The following is a 21,207-nucleotide window of genomic DNA, read 5'->3' as shown; positions in this document are numbered from 1 at the left end:
CCAAATATGATTTTAGCAGCAGCAACAAAGTAAGGAGGAACAGTGCAATTGGTCTGGAATGAAAATTAAATGCTTTGTCCAATTACAAGTGAGGCAGGAAAGCAGGAAGGTGTGTTGCCAGGGTTTTTTTGTAGTTTTAGTGACAGTCTCACAGGAGCAGATATTTAGCAAACCAAACTATCAGAATCAAAAAAAGCTGTGTGAAAATCTCAACTTCTACTTGTTTATGAATGTTCTGCCTTTCATGGTTATGGCAAAAGGACTGAGAATGTGCAGTTAATGCAATTTACAGTCTCTGAAAGTAGATGGAAAGTAAAATTAATCAAAAGGTGTTTTGTTCTTCTATGAAATTGTGTTTCTAGGCCATTCTCGTTAGCTTTTAATGCTTGGAGTTGACAATGTGGGAAACAGAGGAGGAAGGTAGAAGTGGGCTCTGCTGTAAGTCGCAGCCGGTTTCTGGCTGCTTGCCTGCTTCATGGGCTGCACTTCCCCTGCTCTCTGCAGGCAGCATAAACCAAGGGAGCAGATTCCTTTCGAAGGAGCTGGATTCCACTCAGCCATAAGTCCTGGGCTGACAGAAGCTTCTCACAAGGCTTATAAAAAGAAAAAAAGGAACAACCAAAGGAAAAGGCTCCAAAACCCATGATGCTCATGATATATAAGAGCTGGCAGGATTACTTTTACCACTGCCAGGCTTGATAGTTTATCTTTGCTTGACGTTATTGCCCCTCCCACATGTGGTCAATAATTCACTCAATCCTTCTGAGCATACACACACACATGCTTCACCCCTTTCAGCCTCCCTACCCAAATATGGCTCAGATACTATTTATTTTAATGGTTTTTAGCACACCACTTTCTGAGCATTAATTCTAAATCTGTTACTAAATTCCTCACCCCAATCCCATTTGCAGTCAACAGTTCTCTTGGACTCCCATATCCCAGACCTCAAAAAGATTCCAACATCAACCATCTTCTGTCTTGCCTTTCTCTTAAATGTTCTCATTTAGTCTAAGGAAGGATCCAGAGAAAAATATGACACATGCCAAGCTTTGCCTAATCCTTCAGCTACCGAAATCCCCATCCTAGTTCTGATATATCCTACTATGTTAAAATCACTATTTTTTCAGTAGCAAATTATTTAATCATTTCATGTAAGAGACTTAATTTTATGCCCTGTGTCCTGTGCTTCTCCAATTCCTTCATCTTCACTACCAAAGACAGAAATTCAGAATTGTTTTATACTCAACTGTGGAAAAAATGTGATGCAAAACTAGGTCCACCTACACCTGCATCTACTTCTGGTGGAGGCTTTGGTTCTTTGCTGTGTTCTAGGCAATTTCTACTCTGTCTGTTATAATATACTTCCATAATTCTCCTATGTCTCCTAAAGTTATTTTTAAATGTAGAAATATTTCCATTGTATTAAGTTACTTCTACTATAAAATAGAAACAGAAAAGCTTACAAAAATTAGATTAAGTTGATGAGTATGTATTATTTGGAAATCAGCTTCAAAACTACTCCCAAGTTACAGGTTTAAAGTCTCTATGAAGTCACACCTTACCCTAAATCTTGATACATTTCCTCCCACCAGTATACAACCAAACGTCAGTGTGTGTTATTTCACATGTTGTATTTTCTCCTAAGAGAACAGAGTCAAGCCACTGAGAATCCAATCCTCCACCCCTGCATGGCACAGTGGAAGTGTCAGCACAACACAGACAATGATACGGATGATTGATCAAGAAGTAACAGAGCAGAAGAGGCTTTCTTCTGCTAGGTTTCAAGACACAGTGCCAAAAACCCCCTGAGATCTACTTTTTTTCCTCATTGTTATGAGGACATAAATGACTTCTGCAACTACCACCAGTTCTGCATCTAAATCTGGAACAAAAATAACATGGGGTCAGAGAAACCTATGACTCCCAAATAATTGCTTCACGTCTCCTTAATACGTTTCTTTCCAAGATGTCAGAAACGAGTCTGATCACTGCTATTGTAATTAAAAATTAATAATAATTAGCTTTTCAATGCTTTGATCAGCCAAAGCCATGGGCCCTTAACAGCCTTTCAATCTTGCCTAATTGAAGTCAACACTTCCAGTTGGAAGGAAGCTGAGGGCAAATAAGGACTGGTGCAGAACCATACAAAACTTTTTTAGAAGCCTTGGCCAGCTTTTAAAAAACAAGTTTATGGCTAGGAAAAGCACTGTAATCAACTATTCATGATAATAGCAAGAAAGCAACCTTGAAAAGAACAGAGCATCCATGAAACAGCACTAAAACTTTTGCAAATGATCCAAACCAGGGTCAAATAAAGAACCAAAACAGCTGTTCAGTTCAAGTTGCTCTACATATCTACTGCAATTTAATACCAGCTTTGGAAAATTCCATTAAAAACATAAATTTTTGTGTATTTCATTCAGCTATACACACAAGATCTATTTAACTGAAATTCTCTATAAGAAAGGAAATATCTCTTGGAACCTAAGAAGTTTGTGAGCATGTAAAACATGTAAATTATATATGCAGCAAGTAGATGAAGGAATTTTTTGTGCATGGAAAATATGCTCTGTGTTGGATTAGGACGAAGTAAAGCGATGACGACAATTCTCTCCAAGTTTGTCAAAATATAATTACACCTGTAACTGTCTGGTAACTGGTTAACAGCAGTCTCTGCAGCAGAACAGAACCACTGGGTTAAAAGCTGTTATCAGGCCTTCAACATAGAAACTTGGCTAGAATTCTGTGACACCATTTCAACGGTGATCACAGACAATGTGTTCTGGTTTTCCTCAAACAATATAATTAATACTTTCTCTGCTTTTTGTGTAATTTATATCAATAAAAAGTTAAAAAAGATACAGTATTATTTTCTGTATTATAAATTCTGAAATAAGGAATAACCCAGTAGAAATGACAAGATATGTTTTACTTTGTTCCTAAAAATGTAGACATACAAGCTGAAACTTCAGAAATTACTTTATATTGATTTGCTAATACAAAAGCTTCAGTAGCCACATTTTATCTCATATCACTTATGTCTGTTTAAATTAAAACAGCTATATACTGCAATCCAAGGGTTTACCAGCGTAGTCTGAGGACAACACTCAAGGAACGTGCTTTTCACCTTGATCTCCCTATATGCCAATTAAGCCATCAGTCTGAAGCACAGACTGCTGTTGCCACCAATTCAGAGCACCAGTGGCACGTCCCAAGCCTGCGCCCTGAGTACTCTGCACCCCATTACCTGACTCCCAGCCCTGCCCTGAGTCAGCACCTGCCTCCTTGCTCACTAACCTGGTTTTAGCTTCCACACCCACAGAGGCAGTGGAGCTTGCAGACTCCTCAGATACTGAGTGCTGAAGGACTGGTGTTAGCTGCTTGGTGCTGTCCACTTCTGTTTGGGCATCCTCTTCTGCAGATTGCTCTTTGACTTCTGTTCAAAAAATAAGAACAATATATATTTATTTATTTTATTTATTTATTTATTTAGACTTTAAAGACATCTATAAGATTTTCTTTGTGCTGCAAACATCCACTTTATGTATTGATTATCCCATGTAACTATGTTCTCAGACACAACAAAATTAAAAGAGTAGGAAAATACTACCCTTAACATCTAGCTAAAACATGAAACTCAATTCTTACAGTTATTTCCATAACACAGTATAGCAGTAATGAGGAATGGGGCAGGAGGAGCATTGTTCAGTGACAATCTCTTCACACAAGGCTGCAGTTTTAGACATTCTCATTCTCTCTGCATCTGCCTTTGTGCCCCTGCTCTGCCACTCCTGAACAAGCATCAGGGTGAGTACACTAATCTGGGGTATAATAAACCTTTCTTCCTCTCAGATGAGCTTTAACTTTGATCAATTCCCTGCACATGTTCATTCCTGGTTACACTAACTCTATATTGGCACAGGGTTGAGGAGGCAAAGGAAGTTTATGTCAGCTTAAACTTCATTCCAAACTGTAGGAATATAAGCAGTTTTTGCAACATCCTTTTAATTTAGATTGCTTGATAGACAGAATTATATACATCTAAAGCAGACAATGCTACTATTTGTCTAGAAAGTTTGGTTTTGCTCAGAAACACAAAACAACAAGTTGCCACTGTCTGTACAACTTAAATGCTCTTCGCATTTGGTTTCCTCCTTTGCATGGAGTGAGTCAGGTATTTGCCAGGAGGACGCGGCAGTGCACTGCTCCAACTGCATCAGAATGCACAGGCACAAGCACAAGGATCAAGGCTGCAGAGCAATAAAATTCGATATTTCTGTACTCCTTCATACTTTGATTTCGAAACCTAAATAACATACAAATCATATGACTCTGGCACATGTTCTTTGGTATATCCAGCTTAAGACACTACTGCCTTCTCCTGTCAGCATCCATGCCTGCTATATCCATCCAGAACAAGGACCTGTGAGACTGGGCTGCACGTCACCTAGAACTTCCAGTGAACGAGGGTTTGAGCTAAGAGACCAATACATACAGCTCTTTCAAAGAAGTCCAGTTAGAGTAAAGCAACAGATTATTTAGAAGATTTAAGCAGAACACACATTCACTTTTTTTAAAAAATTAACAACATGTCAAAATATAATCAAATATTGCAAAGGATAAATGATTCCAGTGGAGAAATGGACAGGTAGAAGAAACTATGACATGGGTGGGCATGCACAAAAACCTTCTACTTTACTTATAAGAACAATAAAAGAGAAAGAAAGTTCTTCGAACATAAAACTGCACAACTTGGTCTGTAATACTGAAATCATATGCAGTTATATGAATTATATGAAATTCTCCCGCTAGAGCACACAGAGAAGGGGAAATCTTTGATGTACAGAAATTGAAGTAAAAATTTTCTTTAACCTACAGTGAACTCATTTAGGGAAAAGAATGTATAACATTTAAAACCCTCAATGAAGGCATCTAAAACATACTGAAGAGAAACACAAAATTAAGAAAAAAAGAGTAAGAAATTCCCATTTATGACTGGGTGTGCCAGATATTTATTTCAGCTGGTGTAAACTGGAATTGCTTTACCTATTTCATTTAAGGTACTCAGTAACATACATCTGAAATGGTTTTGGACATCTGAAACATCCAAAAATGGTTATCTGTCTGAAAGACAAATGGCTTGTGTTAAACCCATTCCAACACCCTATCCTGAAAAAAAAAAAAAAAAAAGCTGGACTGTCATTTGACACTAAATAAATATTCTGTTGGGAATACATCCCCTGTGATAGTAAATGGCTCCATATAGAAAACAAACCAAACTAAACCGAAACCCCACACCCTTAGCTTTTGACACATCTTAACAAACAATCCCTGCAATCTTTTCTGGACAAGGACTTCTGAAACAGGGCAACGTCCAGTAGAGCCATTCACAATAGTCTGTTAGTGCATTTCCAAAGTATGTTGGATCTGAAGGATAATTTTGTGCAAGTAACCCCCAAATTTCTAAATACAATCTCAATGCAGAGCACAAAAATACCCACAACACAGCCCAGGACAACCATGCATGAAGTGTTTAAGGAAGACCACCAGAAGCTGTGGCCTTGCTCTGATCCACCTTGGCAACTTTATTTAACCTAGTTAAACTTCGCAAGAGGAACTCTGCTTTATTGTGTGCCTGCAGAAACTTTCAAGTAAGCAAAAGCCATTTACTCTTTGCCAGCTTTCATCTCATTATACATTAATGGGCAGCCATTACCCTAGAGAGGCAAAGTTCACAGGCACTAACTCATTCTCAAGAACTCTGGACTGTGTGAGAAGACACAGATTGTTTCACTACACACTACGACTATATGAGCTTCCATCCTTATGGTGCTTTTTCCCCTGCTGTTTGCTTCTCTTGAAAAGAAGGGACCCAAATTATACTAAATGAGACAAACAACATCTCAACTGCTGTCTCTGCAATAAACCAAACTGTGTCTCAATATGCTGTTGGAAGACTGAAAACATGGTGCTCACCAAACAGAATGAAAATAGCGTTTATGTTAGTTGTGCATGTCATACTTCAACTTTGTGAAAAGTTTTCCAACAGAAGTAATGCATTTCACGAGTCAAACTCCTAGGAGATGGGGGTCTGGCACTGGCATGGCAAAGGGACAGCAAATACCCTCATCACTGCCTCAGAGACGTTCTTGGAAGCATCTGGCACAATACATTAACTGCTTTTCACTGTATTTAATGAATGTTCATCAGACGTGGTTATGGCATCCTACTTTGAAGCTTCTGGGAATGAAGGAACCATGAATGATTAATAAATGTGAACCTCATTTGCAGATTCATATATAAGGCTTTATTTTGCATCCTATTTTCATGACTGTTCCTGTCACAATGAAGGTCTTGTCCATGTATAACGAGTTGGTAGGGGAACTGAGAATTAAAAAAACCAACTGCACAATTCCCAAATGTCTCTAAGTTCTTTTTTTTAATGTCGCTATCCGTTATTAAACCATGAGGAAAATACTAGGAAACACAGCATTTTTAAAAATGTTATTATTGAAGACAATTACAGCAATAGTTCTTTCCTACCTAACTGGTAAGGACAGAAAAGCTTTCTTTTCTTATTAAAGGTTAAAGGAAATCCCCAAAAGTACAAGGAGTAAAGTTCCTATCCACATGGACCATCAAAAGGGTTGAGACTACCATACACTTTACAACTCAGGTACATTCACAGAAACACACAGTTGAGGCTAGAATGCAGCCCACAGGTCACCCTGTCCAACCCCCTGCTCAAACAAGGCCACACAGAGCCAGCTGCCCAGGACTATGCCCAGATGGTTTTTGAGCATCTCCAAGGGTGGAAATATGAAATAGCAGCAAAAAAAAGGAACTGCTGCCTAACATAGACAGGGGACAGATATGTAGGGAAGTCGCTGGGATTGATAAGATTTAATGTATCTGTATTAAATTTCTCTTAACACTTCCATCACATTTGCGTAAATAAGATGTCTACATTGGGCTCAGGGTTGAAAAGACAATCCTTCAGTTTTATGCTGTTTAAGAAGTAATTTGAAATTTCTCAAATGAGAAAAATTATCTCTACAAAGACTCCATATTTTAAGCATTAAAAAATTTCTTCTCTGAATTGTTTTTATTCCTCCTTCTAGAGCGGAATGCAGTGAATACTCAAAGAAAGTCACAAATACCACATACCATTCTCAGTTATGTGGATTACCCACCTTCCAAATAGTCGTTGGTCTCCTTACTTGCAGGTCTTAATACAGAGATTTAAAACGTTCAGAGTAACAACTGTGCTGACAATTTCCTCTTTTCCTGCTCTATCTTCAAATGGCTCAGAAACCTTTCCCCATGTAAGAGATATGCATGGGACATGCAGACTCACAGTTGGAAGCCCCAGTTTTTGTAAGCCCATCCGTGGCAGCAGTTCCCTGGCAGACAGTCACATGCATGCTTGTGGGAAGGAGGATTCTGGTGATGGCTGGAATTTTATTACATGATCACAGATTTCTTTGGGGATGTGATGAAGCAAGAGTGATGAAGCAACACCAACTAAAGATCTAAAATGTTCTTTTGTTGCAAATAATCCTTTTCTGTTTTCTAGTAATCACAAGACAATATTCTGCAAGCCACTTGAGTAAACCTACAGCAAGATAAGGAGGTACATGTGTGGACTCTGCTATGGCAAATCAGGTGTATCCAAAAGTTGGGGTTTTTTTAAAGTTAGAAACTACTTTCCAGGTCAAAACTGAAAATATTGTAAGAGCTCTGCCACAAAACAAATCTCCTCTAAAATCTTGTAATATTCAGTATACAGTGACACTTAAAAAAAAAAAAAAAGCAAAACAGCTGTCATAAACATTAAATAAATATTCTACTACTGTTTAGATGCAACAAGTTGACTGTTTAACCAGTTTGCTGGTTGGGACTCTACTGCCAGACTGGCAGAAAACAAAGCAAATGTCATGAGCTTCCAAAGCTTTCAGTAAGAACAGGAAGTATTGCAGGCTGGAAAATGCCAGTATCGCCACACACAGCAAGGAAATTTCAGGGGTTTCAACTGCTGCTTACTGAGATGTGGTGCAAGAGGGAGTAACAAGCGTTTAACCAGCGGTTGTAGGTGTTATTTTTGCACAAGGAAAAGGTAGTGCTGCATCAGAAAAGGGCAAATGGGACAAGGTGTTTTTTGCAGCCTTGTAGGGTTCTACAGAAATACAAGCAATTTCAAAATATTCTAGTTCTAGTAGTTTAGACAGATGAAGAAACCAGGTCAGTGTAGCAACAACATGAAAAGAAATCCTAACAAGGGAACGTAAACTATGAATTTAAAATGCCTATCTACTACTGTAATTCCCTAGTTTCACTCACTGTCCCAGTTTAGGACCAAAACAAGTTTCCACTAGTCAGAGCTCATAGTTACTGCTCTGGACACAATTTCATAGAAACATCATATCTCCTGCTAGTGTCTGAGGAATTCAGACTGGCACGCACAGTGATCACTTATGGGCAGAAATCCTTCACATACTGTAACTTCGTATGTATAGGTTTTAAGCAGCTGAAGACAGAGGAACAAATGGACAAGCTGCAGCTAACCGGTCCCGTGCAGATTACCTGCAACCCTTCCAGACAGCAGCAAGGCAAGCCAAGGCATATTGAAAGACACACAGAGAGCAATGGCTGCTACCAACTGCCATCACTACTTGGGCTACACTGAGTTTGTAGCCATCTATTCTTGTCTGCTAAAAAACACAACCATGGCAGAGAAGGGGAAAATAACATACTGAAGTTTGAGTGTGATTGTAATAACTACATGCACAAACCATTTCTCCACAGACAGAGGCACACTTTCTTCATCTTAAGTCACAACTGTAACAATAAAGAACAAAACCTACAACTGTATCAGAAATGTTTTTCTGGGGTTTTTTTTGCAAGTGCTGCACGTGTATTTTCTTTTAAAACCACCACTTACCTATTTTTTCCTATCTGAAGGACATCACAGTGATTTTACTTACTGCAACAGTTATTATACAGAGATGAGAAGAAAGCCTGCAGTTATTCTTTTTTGTACATTTCAGTGTCTATTTTGATACTTTTCATTCAGATAGGACTCCCATTTATTAAATACATTTTATAAAGAAAATAACTTTGTTCAAATGTTGTAGCAGTTATAGAATAAAAATAAGGTTTTCAATGCAGGACCATTTAAGCCATAATTTCGGTCATTCTAAACGTAAGACACCCTATTATAGATAACAAACTCACAGTGATCCGTGATTGAGGAACTTTCTAAGCTAGGGGTGGTATTCAGCAGCACTAATCTGATTATTTTTCCATTAATTTCTTCAGGACTTTTTGAAACCCATGTAAATTTTTCATGCCCAAAGCATTCACTAGCAATGAATTCTATAATTTAAGTAGATGCCAAGTGCAAATGTACCTACCTTTGTGCTCTGAACATGACCTGATGACCCCTAATTTTTGTGTTGCACAACAAAATGAATCATCATTCCCTGTTCATTTTCTCCATAACACTCATCATTTTGTGGGACTCTATTAAAATTCCTCTCCGGTCATATCATTTCAGGCTAAGTCTTACCTTAACTGCTCCCTGCACAGAAGCTACTATTTACTTCTCATACTTGCTGGCCTTTCCTGTACTTTCCCAATTACTGTTCATCCTTTTGGAGAAGGGGAAGCAGAACTGCACATGGCATTTAACATGTAGTCATGCCAGGGGTTTATAAGCAACAGGAAAAAAAAACTAAACCCAACACACAAACCAAAACACTACACTGATGTTTCTTTGCCTCTTATCCCCTTGCCATTGATTTGTATAATTTTATTTTGACTTATAAAAGCTACTGCAGTTCTTAGAAGAACTACAGTACCATTTGTTCAGGTAGCAACAACTATTTGAGATACAAATAGGTGATTTTCTCCTGCATGTTCTTTTGCATGCACTACTACTGATTTTAAGAGTTTCAGTTTTCTGTAGTCAGTTTTCAGTGCTTTGCAAGTGGGTACCTCTTTTATTACACTAAGTAAGTTTCTTTTACCCGCTTTCTTCCCTTTTCTACCTGACCTGGGAAAGGATCACCAGGGCAGATGCTTTATGGGACTCCAAAGATAACCTGGTTTATACTATTATTTTAGTTAGGTGAGACTGGGGTCTCAATTCTTCTAATATTTCTTCTACCAAACTGGAGAGGAGTTAGCCTCAACAAAGCATCATCAAAAAATGGAGAGGGATCCATAGGACTAAATCATACACAAAACAGCACTGTTTCCAGTGAGGAAGAGAGTGTACAGCACACAAGATACATGTTAGTATTTTAATATATTTGACTGGTAATATCAACGCAAATTCTGCCATCATGTCACTAATGACATAGCAGCAGTATCAGCACTAAGCATCAGGGCAAATGGAAGGTGGATATTCTGGGTCCTTGAAAACTCCTTCCACAAGCTGTTGGTCCTGTTGATATCAAAGCATAGTTTGATATCAAAACTGCAAAAGCAGTACTGACTAAATAAACAAAAAACAAAAAAAAGAGGTTGCATTTTAGAAACAACCTCCACAATGAAAAACTCAGTGAGATTAGAATTTATTGGGAAATAACAGATTCTACCTACTAAAAAATATCCCACCTGCTCTCAAAACACTCGAGACAGAGGTATCTGTCAGGAGGAAAAAAAGATTTTTCTAAATGGCCCATTTTAAGCCTGCATGATGATAGATGTTATTATCGAGTAAGCCTCTAAAGATTTGAAAGCAAATATCAACTAACTTCCTGTTTTGTTTGGTTTCCTCCTTTCAAAAAAATTACCAGAATACAATGAAAAATAATAATATGCTTATAATAATAACAAGAAGATGCTTCAGTTCTGTTAATTTTTCCAGTGGCTGGACAGGTAGGAGTCAGCTGCGTAAGAAAGAAAGATCTACTCCTTTTATGAAGAGTACTATCAATTGCATTAAAACATATGCAAGGGCATTTTAAAGCACATATTTGCCCCAAATATTTATCAACAAATTTAATCTACAAGCAATGCCCTCAGTGGTGTTAATGCTTCCTTTCATTAATTTTCAGAAGTGGTAAGTGATACAGTGATGAGGCCTAAGTATCCGTCTGAAAAGCACGAAGTAGATTTGCTGTTAATGAGTTGATAAGAGCTTTTGCCACTGATTCACCCAAACCAGGACTTGCTCTTAGGTGTGTTTTACTTACTGGGAGGCTCAGCTCAGTATGGTTCATACTAGTACATAAGGTGACTGCATTTTCTCTAATAAGTAGGATATTACAATATTTTTTTTCTCTAGGTAAGTGCTTTTCAGGCTGCTTCAAAGCTGATGAGATTCTGAGTTAGTCCAAAATTCTGTGTCAGCTTCTTAAACAGATAACTTTCCTTCACCAAGAGCATTTGTTTCTGGTTCTTCCGTGCTTTGCACTATTACAAAAGAGGCCGGTTAGAGGAAGACTTCAAGGAGTTAATGTCATGTTCAACAAGAAATCAACTGGCCAGGCAATGCCACTGGGTCTGAAAATAACATTACAATGACAATAACACAGGAAAGGAGCTACCAGTTGATAAAATCATAGGGATTCTCTTACGTATTTATCAATTCTGAAGCCTCTAGACACCACAGGGAGGTAACGGTCTGTTATTAAGTACTAATTTATTTTAAGAATTGGTTGACATGGTACAGATAGTGAACAGAATACCCAATGGATTTACTATGAGTTTCCCAAGACACTCAGCAGCTAAACTATACTTAATTCATTGCACTTTTTCCTAGATCAAAATCTGAATCTCAACATTTTTATGTAACACAAAGGAAGAATTACAGACTCTAGGATGAGTTAGTTGGATATTTCACAAGTATTCTTAAAAAAAAAAGTGAAAGAATTAACACAAGAGAACTCAGTTTCAGCCAAATTAAATGCAGAACCAAGAAAACACCAAGTACAGAAACTTGCTGAAAATAATATAAGATGGTGAAAAGAAGCAGAAGCTAAATCTTCACTAGTAGCAGAGGGCCACCAAACCTACAGAAGGCTTATCAGGAGATTATTTGTTATGTTACTTCTTTCTTTAGATTAGCATATTTGGTATTTGCATATATGTGTACACACACAGGCACATGCTTTACAGACTTCTGTGTTTTAGTTTAGGAGCTTTTTTGGCCATCACAGAGTTACACTTATCAGAAGAGAACTCCTCTTATGGAGAGGACCAACACAAGGCGACCTACAGGAAAACACAATGTTCTACACCAAACTATATTTTACCAATAGCCAGAAAAGTGGAAGGTGTTAATGGAAGGTTGGTCTTGACAGGACCAGAAGCAGTGGGCATAAACACAAGAGGTTCCCTCTGAACATCAGGAAACACTTTTTTACTCTGAGGGTGACTGAGCGCTGGAGCAGGTTGCTCACAGAGTTTGTGGCATGTCCAAGGATAGAGATACTCAAAAGATGTCTGGACACAGTCCTGGGCAACTGGCTCTTCATGATCCTCCTAGAGCAGGGGGGCTGGGGCCAGATGGCTTTCAGAGGTCCCTATTAACCTCAATCATTCTGTGATGTTGTGGGTGCTAAAATGATGGGAGGGATGGGTAACTTCAACATAGGTTGGATAGAAAAATGCCAGTGTAAAGTCACTGGTGGGAACCACAGTGCAGAAAAATTGAGTATATAACAGACAACTGGAAAGACCAATACAAAGTTGAGAAGCAAAACAGTCACTAAGGGATAAACCAAGAAATCAGCGAGACAGGGCTGCTGGGTAAAGGAAAGGAGTCTGTCCTGAGGCTGACAAGAAGCTGAAAGTCTAATGATTGAGTAGAAGCAGGTGCCAGCACCATTTTTTAGGAAAACACTGACAGCTCCAAACAGACCTTTTTCCCAAATTCAAAAATTTCCTTTTTCCAATTCCAAATCCCTCCTCTCTTTCCATCCTTAAGAATTCTATGTTCATTTATATTAAAAGCACACATAGCACTTGGCAGAAAACAGGCAGGGCTCAGAAATCACTGTAGTTGGCAGGGATAATGACCCATACTGAAATGATCAGCGCTTAACCTGCCTTGCTTCCAATTCTGCCCCTTTTTACATAGGAGATTATGGAAATTTTTTAAGGGTAGAATCTTGTTTCCTGGACTGCCATTAAAATGGCCATACCTTAGCATTACAAGAGCCACTTGAGAATTTTTTTTTTCTTTTTAACAGATATTTGTGTAAACGGTACAAATGGGAAGAATGCATAATGTTTAGTATTTACATCCTCCCTTGCTTTTTTCCCCCATAAAAGATTTGACAGTTAGAAAACAACTCTTTATACTTTGTGGGATTATATGGGGCATCTTCTTTTTCCCTCCCTGTGAGGAAAGTTCTCATTCCTCCTGCATTGCTTCCTTCCCCTCTAAAACTAGAACTCGTAACACTGAATAAAACATTTATAACATGGCTTCTCTCATTTTATGAAAATTAATTAATTCACAAAAGCACACTAGTAATGCTAAACTCCATAAACAAAACAGAATAGAAACAACCTCCCAAACCCAGACAAACCAGAAATAAAAGCCTCACACAGTAAAAAAAAATCCTGATTATACTAAACACATGAACCAAACAATGGAAAAGAAGCTAGAAATACAGAGACTCAAAATATGTCAGAAGTTGCACATCAAGAGTTTTTCTATGTTCAGATGATCTCATTTTGAGTTTTGTACTATACTGTGTTTCAGTTTGCCAACTACTACAGCAAATGGTTGGCAAGTCCACTTTTTGCAAGAAAACAAACTAAAAAGCCTTTTAGTTAAAGTAAAAATTCATAAAGTGAAACACAAATATACTTTGATTAACACTGTTCTACATGGAGCAATAAACTGGGATTACTCCTTCTCCCACACTTTATTATTAACACAGATAAGCAGAAGTTTTAAAGGAAGCAGTCTTTTCAATTAATACGATTAAAACTCTATCAAGTCATATGGTGTTCAGCTTTTAAAATAACATAATTGCGATTCTGTCTCTAACAAACTACTCAAGACAATAATGCTCTTTCAAATCTATTCTAGTTCCCCCTGTCAAAATGGGATTTCAGACCTATATACTTTTACAAGGCTTCTTTTCACCTAAGAGTACAGTTTGCAAAATCATCTTGGGCTCAGCACTGAAGTGATGGTGCATCACTTCAGCATCAGACCCAGTGGAGTCTTTGTCTATCGGGATTTCTAGCAGTGTTCCGCTGTTGTCTGTACCTTTAGAAATAAGCATCAGCCCTCTGTGACAGCCAGGGTGGTTTTGATGATGATAATGCAGAAACTTATCTATATGCACTCTTGAAGACTTAAAAATAAATATCTATGTCCCTCTCTCTTCCAAAGTAAAAAGTGCTCTCAGATCTCTGTTGAGGAATTTTCATAAGAATGACAAGTAATGCCAAAAAGATATATCTACCACTAAATTCCATACACAGTAGTGTACCAGCAGTTGTTAAGATGAATTTCTTTTTGGTTTGAGCTTTTTTAAAAAACATATTTAGAATTTACAAAACTTGTCACTTATAAATCACACTTTCTGTCCCCTTTGCTGATTTTCGTAAGACTGTTTCTAGCACATGGGATAGGAAGAGTAATAGTGGAATATAGGACACAATTAAAACTAGATGCTGTCCTTTCCCCTACTCTGTTTTTCTATAGACAAATACCTGCTACAACTTTTTCAACTTTAGTAACTGGTAATTACCTACTTGTACAAGCTGGAAAAGACAATCCAAGTTCACTACCACCAGCAGGTTATTACCAGAGTCAGAGAAACAACTGACAGAATAAAACAATGCAGCATCCTTGTATTATAATATAGACACCCTCCACAAACCACCATCAAAACTTAGATTCAACACAAGTTGTGACTAGACACCTTTCACCAGCTAGCAAGTAAGAAGCAAGAAACCAGCATACAGAGTTGAAGCTCATCCTCCATGCACTTGGTAATTTCAGCCTCCTCTTTTATAGCTTTCACTACTGCAACCAGAGTCCTGTATGGTCTATATAAGATGTTGCTGCAAAATGGCTCTTGTGAGGTCCTCTACTTGTTCTCCTTACAAATCTACACTAAGCACAGATTCTTGCCTTCATCTTTAAGGACTTCACAACTCTACCTCCTTTACTTAGCAACTCTGAGAGTAATTTGACAACTCCCTTCACTCAGCTGGCATTTTCATACAATTGCCACCCTGACCAGCAGCTTCTGCTGTTAGCATCTCTGCACTTCCTTCCACTTTGCACATTACACATATAGGGCCACCTAATTAAAGTTATAAACCCTTATGTCTCAATGCATTTTTTAAGGCTTATTTCTGTCAAACCAACAAACTTCCGCCAATTGGCCATGGCATCATCCTTCCTGGCAGGTTTCATCTTTCCACACATATTCAGTCCCTGGTTAAAAACAGGCAAATGGCTACAGACATGTGCCTGGCAGAGAGATGACAGTTCTTCACCATGGCCTTTATCTTGTGTGTTAGCTCATCTGCTTGTCTCTTTAGACTCTTAACCTGCCAGAACTGAAATCACAGACTGTTGCAACAGTACTCAGTCCAGTACAATGAGATCCCTCTGGTAACGGAAGCATTTGAGTACTATCATAACCAATATTTACAAAAGCAAGAACAGAGATTTATCTTGTTTCCTAAGCAGCAGTAGGAAGCATTAAAATTTGGTTATCCCTTTGGTATATAATCTGTTATAGTCAGCTGAAGATACAAGTCAATAAGTAATACTGTATTTTGGTAGGTATTCTAAAAATAGCAGCGACTACTTCAGACCTCTCATTTTTGCTGGATATAGACTTGCAAGACCGGGAAAAGAACCTCTATATAACTACACTATGAAGGCACTCCCATTAAGACTATTTAAAAGCAATAGGTTCATATAGCTTTAATTAATATAGGTTCAGGTAGCTTTAATTAATACATGTTTAAATAATACATGGTATTTTTCTTTCTGCTCAAATGCACATCTTGTACTACAAAATTATTTGTCTACTAAATTCCTGCACAATTAAATGCACTTCCAAGAGAGAAGCAATCAAGACAGCATCAACACTATATTCTCATTACCTGTTTCCACAGTGTTTTCTGTTTCTGCTGCCTCCAAACCATCCATACTGTCTTCATCCTCCACTGCAGTTTTTCCTCTACTCCGAGGCCTGCAAACATAAGAAGGGAAAACTCTTTTTAAACTGAAAGCATTTTTAAAATTTTAAAGTTTTAGATTTAAATTAGGATTTAAATTCATTTTGAAGGATAATTGTCAGCACTAAATTACGTAACATTTAAGCTAACCCATGATTTAAGTTTTGTACCAATCAGTTTCCTCCCCTTTCTTCCTGTTCCAGGTAATATCCTTAACAATGTACACCTGAATCAGCAGTTGGTCCCTTAAGTTTTTCTGGTTATTCTTACAAGAAAAATGTAATAACAAATTTTGCTGATCAAATAATACATTAAATTGGCAAGATTTTAAAATACAAGTATCCTGTTTACTCCACTCAGGAAGTAACTATAGCTAGATATGAGATAACACAATCCAAAAATCTGGCCAGGAGTTACATACACTATAAAATAGATACCAATCCAACCAGAGCATTCTTGGAAGACATTTCTATAGAATAATGATGACACTAAAGCAATTAAATTGAAACATGTATTATTTTCAGTGAAACAAATATTTTGACACATTAAATAAAATGTTATGAGAGATGACTAGATGTCATCACATTAAGAAAGTCATCACGTGAGGACAGCACATCAGAACCAAAATACCTGGCAGATTTGTTTCAATTTCAACCAAGGTCTGATGGAAAGCAGACAGGTTTGTGCCACGAATTCCAGCCTTTTTTCCCTGCCTGGCTCTTCAGCAACTAACGTGGTGGGCTGTTGCAAAGCCCAAGCATCCAGATTCCCAGCTGTTCAGCAGCCCATTTGAAAGGGAGCCAAGAGCTTGGCACCTCGCCTCCCAAATTTTCAGGCTACTTGGCAACCTGCCTGGTGTGCTGACAGAAAGCCTGGGAGACCCTGAGAGCTTCTGATTCCAAGTACACAAATTCTGAGTGGTTTGGGGCATCTCAGCGGTTCCAATGTCCCAGAGCTCCCAAGGCAACCATTCACCCAACCGACATGCCTTGAATCAGGATGCCACGCAGGCCAGCACACAGGCACCCTGCTTGCCCCTCCCCAACAAAACTGCTCCAGTTCCTCTTTCATGAAGGATTCTGAACAGTTTGGGATTAGTTCTATGTTAGGGTATAAAAAGGGTTTGGGTTTTTTTTTTAAGTTATTAAATCATTCCAAACCCAGCATTTTCTTTTTTTGTAGAATCCTGTAATATTTAAATCTATCCAAACTATTCCCACAGAACTACATCTGCTCATCAGCTACAAAATAAACTATTGTACAGTGCCTTCAGTTCTCATGGATCAAACAGGATAGCATGCACGGAACTGGAACCATTTTTTGAGTTTACATGTGTTGCTCTCTTGCTAGAACAGAAGTGACTGTCTTGGACTACCTAACAAGAGAACTCCTTCAAATTGTGTTGGGGCCAGTTTTGTCTCTGCAAAGGAGGAAAAGAAGAATTAAAATGAGGCTCAAACCAGAGACTGAAAAAACCCACTCCATTTACAAAGGAGTGGGGGGGAAGAGGAAAGCAAGAGGACAGAAGGACTCTTCTTGGCATGCCTACAAAATTTGTTCAGGACAGTGCTGAAAAATACGGGTGCAGTGGCAACCCTAGCGATACAAGGTTCTCTCTCCCCTTGCCTGCTTATCCATAAGCAGTGACAGCATACACATAACACACAAAGTAAGTAATAGCCTTCTTAGACAAGACAAAAGCCAGCATGCTCTTCAGTTATTTGCCAATTTACAAGCTTCCAGAGTAGTTTCTTAAAACCCATGTGTCACAAATATTTAAACTAGAATACACTGCAATGACCAGAAGAAACAGTCTTCTACTCCTCCCTTCAGCCACCGTTCAGCCCATTCACATGCACAGCCACTGGTGAGCTGGCCAGAAGGTGGACACATGTTTTGGAAGTGAGGAGGATACAAAAGTTTCTCACAAGCAGCACCTGAGATCATCACACATTCATAATGAAGAGTAGGGAGTAGAGAAAAAGGAACATCATGTTCATTAGAAAACACAGGCTATTGCAGCAAGATTGAGATACAGCAAGAAAGAGGTAAGACTCTTCTAACACTTATAAAAACAATACAGCTGGTAAGAAAACAAAAGCATTTAAGTATTACATTTCTTGTAGTTCTTTACTACATCCCAGCACATCAGCCAGCACCAAAAGAAAGGATGGGAATGCAGGTAAGTGAAATCACTTCCCTTGGTGCAAGAATGCTCAAAAGCTTTACAGAACACAACCAGCTAAGAACGGGGATTATTTCTAAATCCTATCCTAATTATTCTTCTACCAACTCGCCATCTGCAATGCAAAGTTACAGGCTTGTATTAAACCAGGATTGCTTTGAAATCATCACAAAGGTAAATGATAGTTCTGCTTTCTTCCCAAGTACCCCATTTCAGTATTCTCGAGCACAACCCTGTAGGTGAAGGTCACTGGATAGTAGATGATGACTGTTTATGTTTATTTAATAATTTACATATGGCTTTAGATTTTCTATTAAAATTACATTTCCTGTATTAAACACCGAAGTACCTCACAAAGCCTTTTTAAACATTTTGTTTAAACAAGAGCAGTATTCACTCCTTGAACTCCCTACCGTATTTTAGCAACCCATTTAACACTAAGGAAAATCAGATGTTTCAATTAATTAAACATAATTGCTTCTTTCAGCAAAAGATAACCATGTCTGGTGTTTTCTTATCATTCCCTTCCCCCCAGATATTCTACAAAGAGCCTTCATAATGCCATGCAGGTTTCAAATAAAACTGAAGAAGTGGTGGAAAAAATACTGTATTATATCATTAAATTATTCTTCTAGTTACATTCACTTCACAATCATCAGAAGAGATTGTGTAGTCTACAAATTTATGTTTGGCTTCGAGAAAAAAATAATTCAAGTCACAAAACGGTGAAATATACACTGTACTGACAACTATAATTTAATGTTTCCACAGAAAACAGCATTTGAAAAGGCCATATAGCATAGCTAATCATTGCAATCAACATTTGTAATAAGAATGGATTGTTTAATGTTACTTGCATTAAATTTATACATTTTATTTAGTAGTTTTATACATAAAGCTTTTTAGCTGTTTTGCATAACTCTAGATTTTTCCACTGACAAACCCTGTACATTTTTTAATTTTTCTATTTACTTATTCCACTCTCCCTTAAATAAAAGCAACCTGTGCTCCATTCTACTCCTGGGACTTGACTGCTTATGAAGTTCATCCTTCTGAAGGAGGATGCAAAAAGGCTATGGGGGCAGACAGCAGCATGGCCAGCTTTTGCTGCCCTAAAACAATTATGGAACAACAGCCCGTGACTATTCCCCTTCGCTCATGCACAGCCAGACAGTACTGAACCATTACTGCTATACTGAACTTTATCACTCAAGTTCTGCTCTGCATCTCAGAGCTCAATTCTAAACTCTCTTACTAGGAGGAGTAACTACATCATACTTTTACATATCATTGCAGAAACCCCATCAGCTCGCAATAGCAGAAGTACTGAACACAGATGAGCCACATCTTCTACAGCTTAGAAACCAAGAACAAAATGTACAGGCAGAGCCTGACCAATACAGACTCTACAAGAAAACAATAAATATTAATCAGTACAACAGGCAGTGGGCTTGGCACACAGGCTGAACCACTGCCAAGGTTTCCACAATTGGCTTTCTCGCTTGCCTTTTTCCTACAATGGAGTTCAATTTAGAAGGAAAAAAACCAAAAGCACATCTATTAATGTTTAAAAGAAGAGATCCACCGAGAAAAACATACCTTCTTCAAGTGTTTAAAGCACATTCAGAGTTTCAAGAAACAAAGTCAACAAAATACAAAACTACACTTTTTTATGTATATAGGACTTCTGTTGAATACTGTCTACAATAATTTTATTCATATTTGCATAAAATGGCATCATTTATCAAAATCCTTTGTGACCCACTCCTAAATTTGCTATCAATTAGCTTTCTTAGCTAATTCCTTTCATTAATCTCCATCTTTAAATACACCATAGTAAACAAAAATCTTGTAATTCTTCTCTGCATAAGCAACTAATTAAATTTAGCCCAAGGGAAAAAGAGCCCAGAAAAACCTTCTGCAGGACTTAGCAGAGCATTGGGTACTCCCTCTGCACTGGGAGAAGGCCTTGCTGAGGTTGTCTCAGTCTCACCAACTTCACTAACACAGGTCACCAGGCACTTGAGCGGCTTCTGCTGAATTGCAGGGAGAGCAGCACGGATGCATGAACGGAAAAGTGTCTTATTCACCTGCCAGTAATCAGATACTATTTTCTTATCAGATACTACTTTTTGTTTTGTTTTGTTTTAATGCATGACGTTTTTTGCATGCTTGGGTTTTAGGTTTTTCTTTTACAGGTAACAGCAACAGCACCATAACCTGAGAAGTACAATGTAGATCAAAAGTACATCTTGGATCTTACTCATTCTTTCCACAAAGTGATCAGGAATAAGGCCATGGGCCTCTATCTCCTGAAACACATGAAATAACTGACAAAGCTACAACCCTCATATGTCTGTCACTGCAAGGCTGCTAGGTCATGATTACCCAGAAGCTATTGCCAGACACCAGTTTCTGCAAGTCCTCTGTAACTTGCTACCAACAAAATCAGACAACAATCTGCTCAGAACATCCATGGAAACTACCTTACTAATCCAGTTCTTTTTGTTTCAGGCTTCTGAGTATGTGTTCATACAAACCACTACAGAGCTTCCCCTCTTTCACAAATGCCAAAACCTCTAGATCATTCAGGGCAGAAACTACCTTCCTTTCTACACTTTGCAAACTGCTGAGCACAATGATGGTACTAAATGTATAAAACAGGGCCAATAACCTTAAAAAGCGGTGTAACATCTGGGATACAGTAACATCCTAAACCAGCACAGATGTCTTGTTAAATGAACATCTGTCCACAGCCTTACCCTAGAAGATGGTACAGGAATGATTTATAAAAGGGTTCAATTAGCAATGCCATCAGCATGGCTAGTAACGAATTTACGTTCACA

General features: G+C 38.1%; 1 protein-coding gene across 7 annotated transcripts in view; it reads right to left on the bottom strand.

The window, feature by feature from the left end:
• Nucleotides 1–16,185, bottom strand: part of KMT2C (lysine methyltransferase 2C) — a 150,499-nt gene extending 134,314 nt beyond the window's left edge. For all 7 annotated transcript variants that reach the window (XM_026843345.1, XM_026843346.1, XM_026843344.1 and 4 more), the window contains exons 1-2: nt 16,102–16,185; nt 3,301–3,439 (exon numbers count right to left, since the gene is read on the bottom strand). In XM_026843345.1, the coding sequence (XP_026699146.1) occupies nt 3,301–3,439; nt 16,102–16,147 (185 nt within the window). In that variant the 5' untranslated portion in view covers nt 16,148–16,185. The remainder of the gene's footprint in view (nt 1–3,300; nt 3,440–16,101) is intronic.
• Between the last annotated feature and the right edge of the window lie 5,022 nt (nt 16,186–21,207).

Source organism: Athene cunicularia (genome assembly GCF_003259725.1).
Source record: "Athene cunicularia isolate RWA chromosome 2 unlocalized genomic scaffold, athCun1 chr2_part1, whole genome shotgun sequence".
In the NCBI taxonomy this organism is placed as follows: Eukaryota; Metazoa; Chordata; class Aves; order Strigiformes; family Strigidae; genus Athene; species Athene cunicularia.
The sequence above is the reverse complement of the archived record's forward strand: the minus strand, read 5'-3'. Positions and strand labels throughout refer to the sequence as shown.